The following is a 16,042-nucleotide window of genomic DNA, read 5'->3' as shown; positions in this document are numbered from 1 at the left end:
CAGTGTAATTTAATAGTTTCATTTGGGTTTATGCTAATTTGGTTTAAATATGAGATGACTATCTTGAATAGGGGTAGATGGTTTATTATCAATGTTACTGTAATATAGTATGATATTATTTCTACATTTCTGTACTTTTGCACTTTTATAACTCATTTTGGTTTGTTTTTTGTGAAAGAGAGAAAAATGTTTTCAATAAATATATGCATTTAAATAAAGAATGAGGAGGACTTTCTTCTGAGGTAGTGAATTTGTGGCATTTTTTTACCATAGAATCTGGTTATTAAATATATTAAAGGCTAAAATTAATATTTGATCAGTAAGAGTATCAGTGGCTGTGGGGAAAAGGCAGGAAAGTGGAGTTGAGTATTATCAAATACGTCATGAGTTTATTAAATGGCAGAGCAAATTTGATGGTCGGCATAATCAATGTTTGCTCCTATGTCTTCTAGTCCAGGGAATGCAGATTGGAATGTCCTGGTCAACATCCACAAATTTACCACTCTCTGGCTGAAGAAATTCCTCCTCATGTGAATTCAAAAGTGTCATCCCTTCACTCTGAGGCTGCGCCTTTGGCAATGGAATCATCATCTCCATGTCCGGCCTCTGAGTATGTTGGAAGTTGCAATGAGACAACACCCCCATCCCCCGCCAATCCTTCTAAACTCCAAGTATGAACCCAAAGTCCTCAACTGCTCCTTATATAATAGGTCCCTTTGTACTTTGTGTTTCCAAAGCCTTTCATCATTTAGAAAATAGTCTACACCTTTATTCTTCCTACCAAAGTGCATAACCTCACACTTTCTATGTACTACCCTCTGCAGTCTCTTTGGCAACCCTCAGAAGAAATTCCTCCTCGGCTCTATCATACGTTGGTGCCCTTTATTCTGGGATTATGCCCTCTGGTCCTAGACTCCCCGTGAGGGGAATCACCTTCTCAGTATTTATCCTGTCAGTCCCCTTAAGAACCTTGTACGTTTCAATTGAATCACCCCTCATTCATCAAAATTTCCAATGAGTAAAGTCTCACCCTGCTCAATCTTTCTTCATAAGACAACCCTCCCCCCCCACCCCAAACAATGAATCATCATATTAGTCTTTCTCTGAGCTACCTGCAATGAAGTAATACCTTCCCTGAAATAAGGGGACCAAAACTACCCCTAGTACTCCTGATATCTCACTGCTATGAAGTTGTATTAACATGTCCCCACTCTTACAGCCCCCTTAAAATAAGGGCACAAATTCCCTTCGCCTTTCTGAGTACCTGCTTCACCTGTGTGCAAGCGTTCTTTGTTTTCCCCCACATTATAGTTTTCGACATAGAAGGAGAAATCTAAGCTTTCAGCCAAGGGATGGCAGATTCAAAACCAGTGAGGAGAAATTACTTTGAAAGGGTCATAAATCTGTGGAATTCATTACTTCAGAGTACAGTGGATGTTGAAACATTGAATAATTTAAGGAGGTGATGGACATTTTTAATCAAATGTGTTAAATAGTCCAACATCCTCCCAATAATTTTCAGGCAGTGAGTTGCAAATATTTCCCAATCTCTGAGAAAATCAAGATTGAGTTCTGTTTGGGTAGATGCATTTGGCTCTTTGTCCAAGTTTTTAATGTAGATAGAAATGTTGACGTTCTAACACTAATCCACTGATCCATTGGCACTTAACTAGTTTGTTTGGCAACCTGAAAATTAATCATCTTTGTTTCTTGGTAGTTAGCCAACCCCTATCCATGCTTATAATAATGCCCCAAATTTTAGGAGCTCTTAGCCTTCCACTTAGTCACTTATTTGGCCTACTTGAAATTAGATCACTATTGCTTCACTATCACCAAATCAAAATCTTAAAACTCTTTTGCTAACAGCACTGAGTATTCAGATGGTCATAAGTACAGGTCATTGTTTATGTTTTCTCTGGAAACTCTGTGAAACTGAGTATGAAGTTAAATCTGCTTTGATTTTGTCCTTTGCATAAGAGCATAGAGTATTCCTCCTTCAACTTTTCTTTTGCAAGATTGAATTCCAACGTAGTCCAACTAGAATCATAGAGATGTACAACATAGAAACAGACCCTTTGGTCCAACCCGTCCATGCCGACCAGATATCCCAACTCAATCTAGTCCCACCTGCCAGCACCTGGCTCATATCCCTCCAAACCCTCCTTATTCATATACCCATCCAAGTGCCTTTTAAATGTTGCAGTTGTACCAGCCTCCTCCACTTCCTCTGGCAGCTCATTCCACACACATGCCACCCTCTGTGTGAAAACGTTGTCCCTTGGGTCCCTTTTATATCTTTCCCTTCTCACCCTAAACCTATACCCTCTAGTTCTGGACTCCCCCCCACCCCAGGGAAAATACTTTGCCTATTTATCCTATTCGTGCCCCTTATGATTTTATAAACCTCTATAGCCTCCAACGCTCCAGGGAAAACAGCCCCAGCCTGTTCAGCCTCTCCCTATAGCTCAAATCCTCCAACCTTGGCAACATCCTTGTAAATCTTTTCTGAACCCTTTCAAGTTTCACAACGTCTTTCTGATAGGAAGGAGACCAGAATTGCTAGCAATATTCCAACAGTGGCCCAACCAATGTCCTGTACAGCCGCAACATGACCTCCCAACTCCTGTACTCAATACTCTGACCAATAAAAGAAAGCATACCAAACACCGCCTTCACTATCCTATCTACCTGCGACTCCACTTTCAAGGAGCTATGAACCTGCACTCCAAGGTTTCTTTGTTCAACAACACTCCTTCGGACTTTACCATTAAGTGTACAAGTCCTGCTAAGATTTGTTTTTCCAAAATGCAGCACTTCTCATTTATCTGAATTAAACTCCATCTGCCACTTCTCAGCCCATTGTCCCATCTGATGACAATCTTGTTGTAATCTGAGGTAACCTTCTTCGCTGTCCACGACACCTCCAATTTTGGTGTCACCTGCAAACTTACTAACTGAACCTCTTATGCTCGCATCTAAATCATTTATGTAAATTACAAAAGGTAGAGGACCCAGAACTGATCCTTGTGGCACTCCACTGGTCACAGGCCTCCAGTCTGAAAAACAACTCTCCACCACCACCCTCTGTTTTCTTCCTTTGAGCCAGTTCTGTATCCAAATGGCTAGTTCTCCCTTTATTCTGTGAGATCTAACCTTGCTAACCAGTCTCCCATGGGGAACCTTGTCAAACGCCTTACTGAAGTCCATATAGATCACATCTACTGCTCTGCCCTCATTAATCCTCTTTGTTACTTCAAAACCTTTAATCAAGTTTGTGAGACATGATTTCCCACGCACAAAGCCATGTTGAGTATTCCTAATCAATCCTTGCCTTTCCAAATACATGTACATCCTGTCCCTCAAGATTCCCTCCAATAACTTACCCACCACTGACGTCCGGCTCACTGGTCTATAGTTCCCTGGCTTGTCCTTACTACCCTTCTTAAAGAGTGGAACCACGTTAGCCAACCTCCAGTCTTCTGGCACCTCACCTGTGACTATTGATGATACAAATATCTCAGCAAGAGGCCCAGTAATCACTTCTCTAGCTTCCCAAGGGTTCTAGGGTACATCTGATCAGGTCCTGGGGATTTATCCACCTTTATGCATTTCAAGACATCCAGCACTTCCTCCTCTGTAATAAGGACATTTTGCAAGGTGTTACCATCTATTTCCCTACAGTCTATATCTTCCATATCCTTTTCCACAGTAAATACTGCTGCAAAATATTCATTTAGTGTATCTCCCATTTTCTGCAGCTCCACACAAAGGCTGTCCTTGCTGATCTTTGAGGGCCCTATTCTCTCCCTAGTTATCCTTTTGTCCTTAATGTATTTGTAAAAAGTCTTTGGATTCTCCTTAATTCTCTTTACCAAAGCTATCTCATGTCCCCTTTTTTTGCCATCTGGATTTCCACCTTAAGTATACTCCTACTTCCTTTATACTCTTCTAAGGATTCACTTGATCTATCCTGTCTATACCTTATATATGCTTCCTTCTTTTTCTTAACCAAGCTCTCAATTTCTTTAGTCCTCCAGCATTCCCTATACCTACCCTTTCACCCGAACACTAAATTTTAGTTTTAAAGTAACATTAGTTGATCTTACCTCCTTTTGTATTATATTTCTCCAGATGAATTATCCAGTATCCTAAAAAGACTATCATTGGAAAAATATCAACCTATATTTGAAGAACAGGAGGTAATATTGTTTTGATTCTCTTCGGAAATTATTACTTTCATTCATGTCTTATTAAAGTTATGTAGAGTTTTAATTCATGAAACCTGCTTATTGTGTCAAACTGTGCATTCTACAAGATAAAAACAAAAGATGGGATGTGCACCTCTATCTCCATCATGTAAGACATTTTATTTCGTAACAGCAACTTCCAACATATGTTACATTCCACCATGCGTAAAGCAGGAGATTTCCTTCTACTTCAGTTGTATCCTGTCTATATTTTCTGCTGTTCTTTAAACATTTGCCTTGTCAACTTTTTGTGAACTTTTCTTTACATGAATATACTATGTCTGATCAGTCCCGAAAGGATTAAAGAAAAGCCAGAGTATATCATTTTATTCATGTTTCTTGCAATTTATCATCAGTTTTACTTTTACTTATACTATACTAGATTTATTTTTGGTTTTAATTTCACTTTTTAATTCTTTCAATCTTTTCTCAACTCTATCTTTACTACCATCATCAGAAATTCTTGTTTTTTTTCCCATAAATTCTCTTGCTTCATACACCGCTCCCTAGCTCGAGTGCAAGCGAGTGCAGCCAGCTCTCAATGCACCTACCATTGCTTGTCTTGAACTTGTTGGTGAAATGGCCTACATGCTATTTTATTTTATTCTTGCAAATTATTTCAAAAACTACTTGTTTCCTTTGGTATTTGATGGATGTTCAGTAGATGGAGTGATCCTACTATTTCAATGTTGGTCACAGTTCTGTTTCCAACTGTTTAATCATATTTTGATTGATCACATTCTCTTTTTATACCTTCAATTTCACCCTCTAGAAGGAGACTGTTTTAAAACTATTCTGATTGTAGTGACTCTCTGAAAGTTCTGACTTCTTGAAGCAGTGTTTTTACTCATTTCTGTGTATATTCCAATGGAGTATAATATCCCATTTCTATATTTTCTCTCTTGTCTTTCTACAGTCTTCCACTTTAATTCTCTCTCTAGCTGTGAATATAACCAGATGGTAAGTTTTCATTCTTTTGTAGAATGTCAGTCCAGGCTGTTCTTGTGACTGTTTCTTAGAATATCTAATTGGAAATTGCGTAAGCAGATCTGTGCACTGCACTCTATATAAATTTGTTTCAATTTCAAGTGGAAAGAAAATTCAACAAAATATAATTTTCATAATCTCATGTAAGACACAGTCTAGAGAACTATTGTTTCTGTGATAGTATGGTACCGTATTAAGGAGTTGTTTGAATATATTGGTGTTGGTTAAGTTATGGATTTCCACAGAGGAATGCTTTTGCATTCACAGAGTGAATGATCTTGCAGTGCAATTGCACTGGAATTTCTACTGTGTATTTTCTGGCAATTCAAACTATTTGAAAACTGCTCTTATTACATTAATTGCATAAAATCTGAAATGAATAAGTGAAGTAACTGCCACCTAAAAGTGATTTCTGTTCACAGCTTATGAAATAATCGCATTAGTAACATTAGGCCCTGTGAGCCTATTGTGCTAATCAAAAAGAAGGTGCTGTTTTGAATTCCACTTTTCCAACTACCCTGATAGATTTGTTAGGCAAGGACATCAAAAACTTAACTACCTGTGCCTTAAAAATATTTAATCATGCCTCGTCCACCACCTTCTGAGGCAAGGAGTTCCAAAGTGATGCACAACCTTCAGAAAAGACATTTCTTCCTATCCCTAAAAAGGGCAACCCTGATTTTAAAATTGTATTCCCTAGTTTTGGAATGACCCGCAAGAATAAACATTCTTTCCACATCTACACCTTTTGAAGATCTTACACATTCCAATCAAGTTACCCCTCCTGCTTCTCAACTCCAGCGGAAACCAGCCCAGTCTGTTCAATCTATTCTAATGAGAACAATAACTCATTTAATGTATGAATCTATTAAGCATCTTCTGAAGCACCCTCAACAGTTCTGTGACAACTTATTCTCATGTGATCATCTCAAAGATATGTCTCATTAGGGGTCCTCTCCTCTCTGGACAAACCTGTTGAATGCACCTACCAGTGGATAAATATTTGATGTATGTGATAAGTTTGACCTTCCAAAATTAGTCTTTACCTACCATACTTGATATTTTTTTCCAAATCTTTCTTCAGTACTTTGACCTTCCACAAAATACTGACCTTCCATAAAATATGTTTAAATTTGTCCTCAATTCTTTGATACCATCTGTATCAGCTTTAGCAAAATAAAGGAATTAGGATGCCATGTTGCTGCTGTGCAAGACATTGATGAGGCCACTTCTAGAATATTATGTACTGTTCTGGTTGCCCTGCAAAAAAAAAGTACACGGATGTTGCTGGGACCTATGAGACGCAGCATAGACTGGGGCTATTTTCCCTGGAGTGTTGGAGACTGAGGGATGACCTTTTATAGAGGTTTATAAAATCATGAGGAGCATAGCTATGGTTAATAGTCAAGGGCTTTTTCCAAGGATAGGAGATTGTAAAACTAGGGGATATAGGTTTAAGGGGAGAGGAGAAAGCTTTTTCTCAGGGTGGTGCATGTATGGAATGAGCTGCCAGAAGAAATGATAGAGTTGAGTACAACTACAACACTTAAAAGACGTTTGGACAGCTGCATGAATAAGAAAGATTTAGAGGGATATGGACCAAATGTCAACAAGTGGGACTAGTTCAGTTTAGCGTAGCAGGTTAGCATGGATGTGTTGAACTCATGCTGAATGATAGTTTGACTCTATGTCCATGATCAGTACCTCATCCTTTCTGCAACATTGGATCTTTTTTGCTTTTAGACATTATGCTGAGATGTTATAATTCTGCCTTTAACTGCAAGTGCCCCCAACTAGTCATTGTTTCAGTATCCATCTGCAGTGCATATTACGAGTCAATAGGAAATCTAAAACATTAGAAAATTTATGACTTAGATCATTCACCATTTTGTGTCTGCTGTTTAATAAAGAACTATCCAGCTTGCACCACTTTCAAGCATTTGACTTGCACTTACTGCCATCTGCAGGGCTACATGTCCAAGCACCACTATAAATGCAGTGAGGAAGTTCCAGCCTTCGATTACCTTCTTTGTAAAAGTGTCTCCTGAACAACCGCCCACCCACCCAAAAAAAATCTGCTGGATACTTTAATTTCCTTGGTTATTAATTTCTCTATGTGGGGGACAAATGCCCTTTCCAATTATCTAGATCCCTCATCATTTTGTACACTTTGATTAACTTTGAGCTTTTTTGTTCCAACGAAGATAGCTATCAGTCTTCCCTCACAGCTGAAAATGTCCATTTCTGGCAATATCCTGGTGGCTCTTCTTTGCACACTTTAATGTTCAACCTAATGTGAAATAAATTTGTACAATAGGTCCTTATCCACATTTAAGTGATCTTGAATGTATCCCATATTTTGTTTACCTGTGCTCGCAAAATAGCTCTGTGCATGGATGATATCCATTCATGACTCAACTGTTTCTAGGTTTGTTATGAGAATAATGGGCTGAATTCCCAGATTGAGGACGCTCTGTCTCTGGACTGAATTTGATGCTGTAGTTGTATGTTTCTGAAAATAATGTGTTTGAACTTGACAATATTAATACTGGTCATGGAAATTTTGTACTGTTGGTGTTCTTATTTCATGTGTAGTTTTAGCGAGTATAGCCATTAGTTACTAGTCTGACTGTTCCAATCTGGTGTACTGATCATGTACAATACAACCTTGATTATCCAAACGAGCCAGGGGAAGTATTTTGTTCCAATAACTGATCTGATCGTAAACAAGTCGTAATTTTAGTGGTTATTGAACGTGCCTTTGTTACCCGGCAATGCACAGCATAATGCCATATAACTGATAATTGAATGCTGAGTTGCCTAATGCTGTTTTTACAGCAACTTGAGATCTTGTTTAGATATTAATGTTTGGATAATTGAAGTTGCACTGTAGTACTTGGATCACATTGATTTTCTGCCAGAGATTGGCTCAAAATTCGTTACAATCAGTTGTAATTATCTTTTCATCCTTCCTTTTTTCTCTACTCCATAACCTCTTGAGATCTGAGTTAAAATGAGGTTCACTGTATATAATCGAGTAATAGTCAATCTCATGTAAAAGTTGACCTTTTCTTTTGACAAATAACCTGGAATTTTCCATGTATCTCATGTAAAGGTTCCTCACAGATGTCAGATCAATGTCTACAGGTCAGTGTACCAGCTGTCACATCCTGCTCCAGGTTTCCACTCTGCCGGTTGCTCTGCTCCAGGTCTTCCAGTCCATTTGCTGTTGAGTTCTGCTCCGCATTTTCAGAATTACCATAATTCATCATTATTATCTTTATTCGTTTGAGATCAATTGGGCTTCAGCTAATGATACAGTATGAATTTCAGCCCCTCAAAATTAGTGTCCATGTAATAGTTGACCTGATAATTTTAACCTCAAAAAAAAGTCAAAAAAATTTGACTATTACTTGAGTATATGCGGTACATAGAAGGATCCCTTTAGGACTCTGACATTACGTGGATGTTATAAAATGCAGTTTATAGTCATTTATAAGCAATGCATGGCCATGTAGCATTGTGTATTTATTCTTTGTTGCTGGTTGGAAACGGAAAGGCTTTACCACAGTAAAAGATGGATGTGGAGTCTTTGTAGGGCATGTGAAACAGGTTTATCTGGATTGAAGTGTATTCACTATAAAGAGAGGTTGGACAAACTTGGATTGTTTTTGCTATAACACTGAAGGCTGAGGGGTGACCTGATAGAAGTATATTAAATTGAGATGCATGGATAGGGTGGTTAGTCAGAGTCGTCTTTTTTTCTGGGTGGACATATCAAATACTTGGGGACATAGGTTTAAGGTGAGAGGAATAGGTAGAGAAGAGAATGATATGGACCATTAGTGAGTTTTGAGAAGATTTGTAGCTCAGGCTGAGGTTCTGGATGTAGGTTTGCTTGCTGAGCCGGAAGGTTCTTTTTCAGACGTTTCATCACCAAACCAGGTAACCTCTTTAGTGAGCCTCCAGATGAAGCACTGCTGATGATTTCTGCTTTCTATTTATATGTTCGGATTCCTTTTGGATTGGTGATGTCATTTCCTGTTCTTTTTCTTGGCGGGTGGTAAGATTCGTCCAGATTTCTGAAGTTTTTTTGAGTACGGTTATGATTCAGTTCTCTAATTGTGAGGTTGGGTCTGTCTGACCGACTCTTTACAGACACTGAAAAAGCCCTCTTAGTAAGAGGATTAAATTACAACTTCCAGGATGCTGACAAAGATTTCTTAGCATTAGAAATAACACTAAAAGACAACCAACTCGCAGATGAAACCCAGCAAACTATCAGACAGGTGGTCACACCAACATTTAAGCAGGAAAAAGGAAGGAAACACACAAGAAAGGAAAGCACTAGAAAGACTTTTTTAAAAAAATGAAAACATTGTTATCCTACCTGCAGGCAAAGGACGCTTGACAGTCATTTTAAATCCAAGAGACTACATTGAAAAAGTGAACGCACTACTTGCAGATACCAACACTTATCAACAAGTGGCGATAGAGTCAACCCCACAACTAGCGAACTGAATCACAGCCCTACTCAAAAAAAACTTCAAAAATCTGGAGAAATAAATAAGACCGACTTCTAAAACATGAAACCAGATGAATCCAACAAACCACACTCCTACGGATTACCCAAAATTCACAAACCAGGAGCCCCCCTCAGACCCATAATCTCGCTCCCTGGAACACCAACTTACAGATTGGCCAAGGAGCTACGCCAAAGACTAAAACACTTGATAGAAGTCTCACACCACTCCAGCCAAGAATTCTTGACCATGAAAAAAACTAAGATAGAAGAGAATGAAATAATGGTCTCCTTTGATGTAAGAGCCCTGTTCATATCAAGCAACATCAACCTGGCTAACTAAACACTGACTACACTATTAGAAGACCCAAAGACACACACCAAATACCACCAACTTCATCAGCAAGGACAGTATCGTCAAGCTAGTGGACCTATGCCTTACCATCCACTTCACCTTCAACAACAAAACCTACAGACAAAACAGCAGAATACATTTGGGATATTCGATATCAGGGTTCTTATCAGACACAGTAATACAGAGACTCGGAACAAATAGCTCTGTCAACCATTAAACCCAAACTTTGGGTCCGCTACGTGGATGATACTTTTGACATCACTAAACAAAACAAATTGGAGGAAACCTTCAAGACCATCAATAATACCCTTGCTGGCATAAAATTCAGCAAAGAGGAGGAAAACAACAACAAGCTGTCATTCCTAAATGTCATAGTAGAGCGAACAGCCAATGGGGAACTTCAAACCAGCATCTACAGGAAAACAACTCGCACAGACCAAATATTGAACTACAGAAGCAATCACCCCAAAGTCCACAAACAAAGCTGCATCAGAACATTATTCCAACGAGCCTCCACACACTGCAGCACAGAGGAAATTTGCAGAGTTGAGGAAAATCACCTATACAGTGTATTCAAAAAGAACGGGTACCCAATGAACACAGTCCACAGATTTCTTAGCAAATAACCTAAACAAGGAGATGAAACATGTCCAAAAACCCTAGCCCCTCTCCCCTACTTCAAAGACATCTCGGAAATGACTGCCAGACCACTTAGACCCCTTGGGATCATGGTAGCCCACAGACCCACCAACACACTAAAACAGCAGCTAATTGAACTTGAAAGACCCTATACAGGCATGAAGCAAAATACCATGCAAGGACTGTAATAAACATTACATTGGACAAACAGGCAGAAAACTAGCCCCAGGATATATGAACATTAACTAGCCCACAAAACATGACCCACTCTCACTAGTAAATAGAAAGCAGGAATCATCAGCAGTGCTTCATCTGGAGGCTCACTGAAGATGTTACCTAGTATAGTGACAAAGCATCTGTTCAGCGAGCAAACCTTCAACCGGATATGGACCATGTACAGCAAGATGTGTAGTTTAGAATGGGATCATGGTTGACATAGACAAGCTGGGCTGAAGAGCCTGTTGCTGTATTATTGTGTTCTATGATGTTATCACAGTAGTGTAGCACCTTACTGGCTGATACTTGTCAGTGATGAAGGAATATTGCGTTGTCGACACATTGCAACGTGGATGCAGTTTTTAGGATAAAGTGTCTTTTGAAGGTGGATGTAAGTGACACTATGACACTGTTATTTTCATGTCCTGGTTCACTTACCTCTCAATGATCTTTACTAAAACAAATCATCTATTTATTATCTCCTTGCTGTTTTGGAGACTTTACTACAGTCATTCCTCTTTATTTGGGAGGGTTCAGTTCCTGCGAACCCCTGAGAATGATGAAATTCATGAGTCTGGAGCTTGTTTAAACATAGGTTAAAACTTGTGGATGTGCAATTTTTTGCCTGCAGTTGTTGATTTTTGTTGTTACCATATATACTCGTGTATCAGTCGAGTTTTGAAGACCATTTTCTGAACTGAAATTAGGGGTAGGCTTGTACAGGTGGTTTTGTTTTCATGGGGATGAAATTCCTGCTTGGTATGAGTCAAAAAATGGACAAAGAAAAGCCAAATCTCTATATTTAAAAAAAATCTTGGAAGTTAAGCAAAGTAAAATGAACCTAGCTTGTACAAAGTGCTAAAACAATTATACTTTCATACTATATAGGTAATATCCACTGTGGTTGAGCATAAAGACACATGGTAAAAGTTTGTACTCTAGTCTTGATTGTCATTTGCATTTCATCTTTGAGTAGGAATAAGTTTGTAAATACTAGCGAGAGAAAGACTGTCACAAACAAGTCTATATCCATATGATCTTTTAAAAAGGGAAACTTACCTTCCAAGTAGCCCCCGGTCCCTGAACGTTCCATGTAATATGTTCACACTGGTAAACCAGGGGTAACTGAAATTGTGGAAACTGACTCTGGGATTACAGTAATTCTGGAAACCTAGAGTGGATCATGATGGCTGGTGGACTGGAAAACCCAGAACGGAGCATCCAGCAGTCTGGAAGGTTTGAGTGGATGACTCATAAATGTTAATCAGTAACTGTGAAGAACTAGGGTTGACTTATACATGAAGTATATGGAAAATATAAGATTTTTAGCCAATAATAAAGGGCCTACTTATTCATAAAGTTGACCTATACATGAGTATATACAGTACTTATTTTTTGGTGCAGATAGATGAATTCCTGTTTCACGGATACTGAAGACTTACTGCATATTTAAACTGGCTGCTGCTTTTGACTACATAATTAACAATTGTGCTTCAAAAGTAATGTTTTGACTATGAAGTGTTTTAAGATGTTTTGAAGCGCAACAAATTGATGTTATTTCTGTTTATTTCAAAATTTGAAACCAGGTACTTCCAAAGTTTTTAGTTAGTTTTGCTAAGTGTTATTGTTTAAGAACTGCAATTAGTAGGTCTGTCTTGCATTTGTTTTTTTTAGTTCCCTACCAGGACTCCCACTGTTTCTTCTGCAGCTTAGTTTCATATTTGGATACTATATCAAAAAAGAAACCTTTCTTCCTTCTTCATATGAGCATTTGTCACCATCATTTCCTCCACCTCTCTCCAGCCTTTAACTGAAACTTACAAAATCTAAATTGAGAGAGATGCCTTGCTCCAAAAGTAAACTGGTTGTCCAAGGCAGAGCATGCTGCTTAGCAGCAGTGTTTTTAAATGGGATTTTCTGTACCAAATTATCTTAAAGGATTGTGTTCATTTTCCAGCAGAATTTCTGTATGGAAGATGCTCATTAGAAAAACCACAGTTATGGTTAGATTATATGTTTGGTCAAGCGTCCAAAAATATAAACTCACTCTTGTCCTTTTACAGGTGGATATGGAAGCATTCCTAACACTAACTGATGGTGATTTGAAGGAGTTGGGTGTAAAGACGGATGGTTCAAGACAACAGATCTTGGCTGCAATCTCAGAGTTAAATGCTGGAAAGGTATGGATGGAAATAACTTCAGTTTGCTGTGGAACGGTCCATCTTCTGCACCAACCATTCCCCACTTTTCCTCCACTACATCGATGACTGTATTGGCGCCACCTCATGCTCCCATGAGGAGGTTGAACAATTCATCAACTTTACTGACAAGTTCCACCCCAACCTTAAGTTCACCTGGACCATCTTGGAGTCAATAAAATGTATCATAGTAAGCAGTAACTTTCATTAATAATCTGCATATTAGTGAATTTCTGATAGTATCACAATAGTTCCACTTATTCATTTTGTTCTTTAAGCCACCTGCTTGTGCAGGCTTAAACAGTGATGTAATGGATGTACTACTGCTTTTCTCACCTAAATATGGAGTTTTCTTTTAAATACAGGGACGTGAGAGGCAGATTCTACAGGAAACTATTCACAACTTCCATTCTTCTTTTGGAAGTAGTGCAAGCAATTCTCGTCAACAGAATATCTTGCAGTGTAAGTTGTTTTTTTCTGAATAGTGAGCTTTGAATTAATTGTAGGTGATGCCTTTTAATCCACAGAAATTCACGTAGAATTATGGATTCATGAGCTTCAATGCATGTTGTCTAATCTTGGCCAGGGTCCAGATTGTCATTAATCATCATCTCATCTACTTGTAAATCTACAGCATTTCAAACAGGTATTCAAAAGCACTGCACTTCTGCTTCAGTTGCACTTTCTTCATTTAGGAAGAAAGACAGTGACCTAAACAAGATTATTTATGGCCTGTTAAAATTTATATAACTCTTTCAATTTCTTTGGCAGACTTGACAGAATATAATAGACAGCTGGATGCAGTCAGAGTCATGATAATCTCTCATGCACCAAAATTGCTTGCTTTTCTAAAGTCATTGTGGAATATAAAGCTAACTCCTGGCATCTTTCCTGCTGCAAACTGTCTTGTGAAACCCTTCTATTCCAGCAAATTTAGAATCTCATGGATTTATTTGTTTGAGATTTGTGACATTTGATCAGCTTCTTCTGCTGCTTCCCTCTGCTATCCAATGGTCAAACTTCACTGAAATCCCTTTCTATTCTCGTCTTGGGTAACCATCATCCCATCTCCTCTTATGCCCCCTCTGAACTTGTCCAAGAGATCTGCCTTCTGCGCCCTCAATTTTGTCCCATTAAACTGCTGACCACTAAACTTTCCTACCTGGCTTCCCTGTTACCTGATATTATTTAATGGTTCACTCTCTTCAGGCAACTTTACCTCTGTCCTTCACGTCTGCCTGCTCTCTCATTACATTCAAAGTAAAACTGTTTGCAGTATCATCCATTCTAGAATAACTTCATGATACAGTAATACACTAGGAAAATAATGGAAAATGTCATTTAGTAGTTCAGTTAATTCAAAATAAACCATAAGTTTAAAAATCCTTTTCATCTTCGGGAAGCCACATGGCATGTGTTTCTTTTGGGGTGCAGTAGATTCCTTGCATTATGTTAAATGATTGCAACATAAGTTGTTTTCAATTTACATTTGCTTTTTTAAACAAGGAAACATGTTTTGCTGGTGTATTATCAAAAAGAACCAATTTGTGGATACCTTTCATTTTTAGGACTTTTCTTAATTTACCTTGTCCACTACCCTAATGGTGGACACCAACTCAAAATCCCTACAGTACAGATTTAGGAATAAATTGCTGGTCCATTTAATGTAACACTTACAGCTATTAATTCGTGGTAAATAAGTAAGTATACTAGAAAGAATTGCCATCTAAATGTAGTCCAGTACGAGAGGCATTGCTACAATTGAATATCAGCACACGACAGGAGAGCTGACTGAAACAGTAGCTGGTTAAATATGTTCTACCACTCCAATACTGTCTACAATTCTCAAAATTATTAGGTAGTGATCTTCAAAATCAACTATGTAGCCACTCTTGTTATCGCCTAATATACTGATAAATATGGATTGTGGTAGAATATTTTTGTAATACAGCATTTAGTTGGCTGAATGAAAACCACTTTAGTGTGATTCATTTAATAAAAACAATTGTATTATACCTTTAGTGTAGAATCCTAAGATCCTTCAGAGGCATTAATAAAAAGTTAGTCACCATTTTTCCCAGTGTCCAAACCACATTTTGGAAGACTGACACCATTTTTATTGGGTTTAGAAGGAAGCATTGTTAAAAATTCAAAAAAATGAGGAATGCAGATCTTTTCTTTCAAAAAGTTGAATACATACTCCATTGCTACTGCAAATTGTTCCTTTTAAGTATTTACCAGTTCCATACAGGTAGTAATTCAATTTTCCAACTCCGAAGTGCTCATCATACATTGATGAACAGGAACCCTGAAATACTGTGAACACCTTTTCGCTCTTAATTCCAGAATGTCTTTAAGAGTGAATAACTGCTGGTGCAACAAAACTTGGGAGGGACCAATATGATATAGCACCTAAATGTGTCAATGAAACTTCAAACAGACTGGCCCTTCAGGTATGTCCCAGTCTGCAATACAGTATGTTTTTTTTTAAAAAAACTAATTTCAACACTGCAGAAATGGATTAGTGCTCATATGCAGTCGTACTAGCCTCAATTTTACTATTAACATGTTGTGAAGGTCACAGTCAACGCTATCCTGATGCAGGGTTTATGCCCGAAATGGCAAGTCTCCTGCTCTTCGGATACTGCCTCACCTGCTATGCTTTTCCAGTATCACACTTTGACTCTGATATCAGCATCTGCAGTCCTCATTTTCTCCTATCACCATTATAATGCAATGGGTGCAACATCTAACTATTCACTCTGCATGAACAATTCAGATTGCATTTGGGTCTGAGATAAAGATTTTTCCCTAAGAAAAGATTATTTTTAAATCAACCTTGTAGTATTGGAGATTTATGGCATTCATGAAGTTCACA

General features: G+C 38.2%; 1 protein-coding gene across 10 annotated transcripts in view; it reads left to right on the top strand.

Annotated features, from left to right (window-relative positions):
- Positions 1-16,042, top strand: part of LOC122564443 (ankyrin repeat and SAM domain-containing protein 6-like) — a 74,327-nt gene that overhangs the window by 35,748 nt on the left and 22,537 nt on the right. For 7 of the 10 annotated variants that reach the window (XR_006315910.1, XR_006315911.1, XM_043719317.1 and 4 more), the window contains exons 12-14: positions 4,132-4,199; positions 13,030-13,146; positions 13,530-13,626. Coding sequence is in view for 7 of the 10 variants with exons in the window: in XM_043719317.1 (XP_043575252.1) it covers positions 4,132-4,199; positions 13,030-13,146; positions 13,530-13,626 (282 nt within the window). In the remaining 3 variants the exon portion in view is untranslated. Of the gene's footprint in view, positions 1-452; positions 611-4,131; positions 4,200-5,163; positions 5,208-13,029; positions 13,147-13,529; positions 13,627-15,510; positions 15,812-16,042 lie in introns of those variants that run through there. The other 3 variants (XM_043719318.1, XM_043719319.1, XR_006315912.1) reach the window with 3 other exon arrangements.

Source organism: Chiloscyllium plagiosum, chromosome 29, assembly GCF_004010195.1.
Source record: "Chiloscyllium plagiosum isolate BGI_BamShark_2017 chromosome 29, ASM401019v2, whole genome shotgun sequence".
NCBI classification, from domain to species: Eukaryota; Metazoa; Chordata; class Chondrichthyes; order Orectolobiformes; family Hemiscylliidae; genus Chiloscyllium; species Chiloscyllium plagiosum.
The sequence above is the reverse complement of the archived record's forward strand: the minus strand, read 5'-3'. Positions and strand labels throughout refer to the sequence as shown.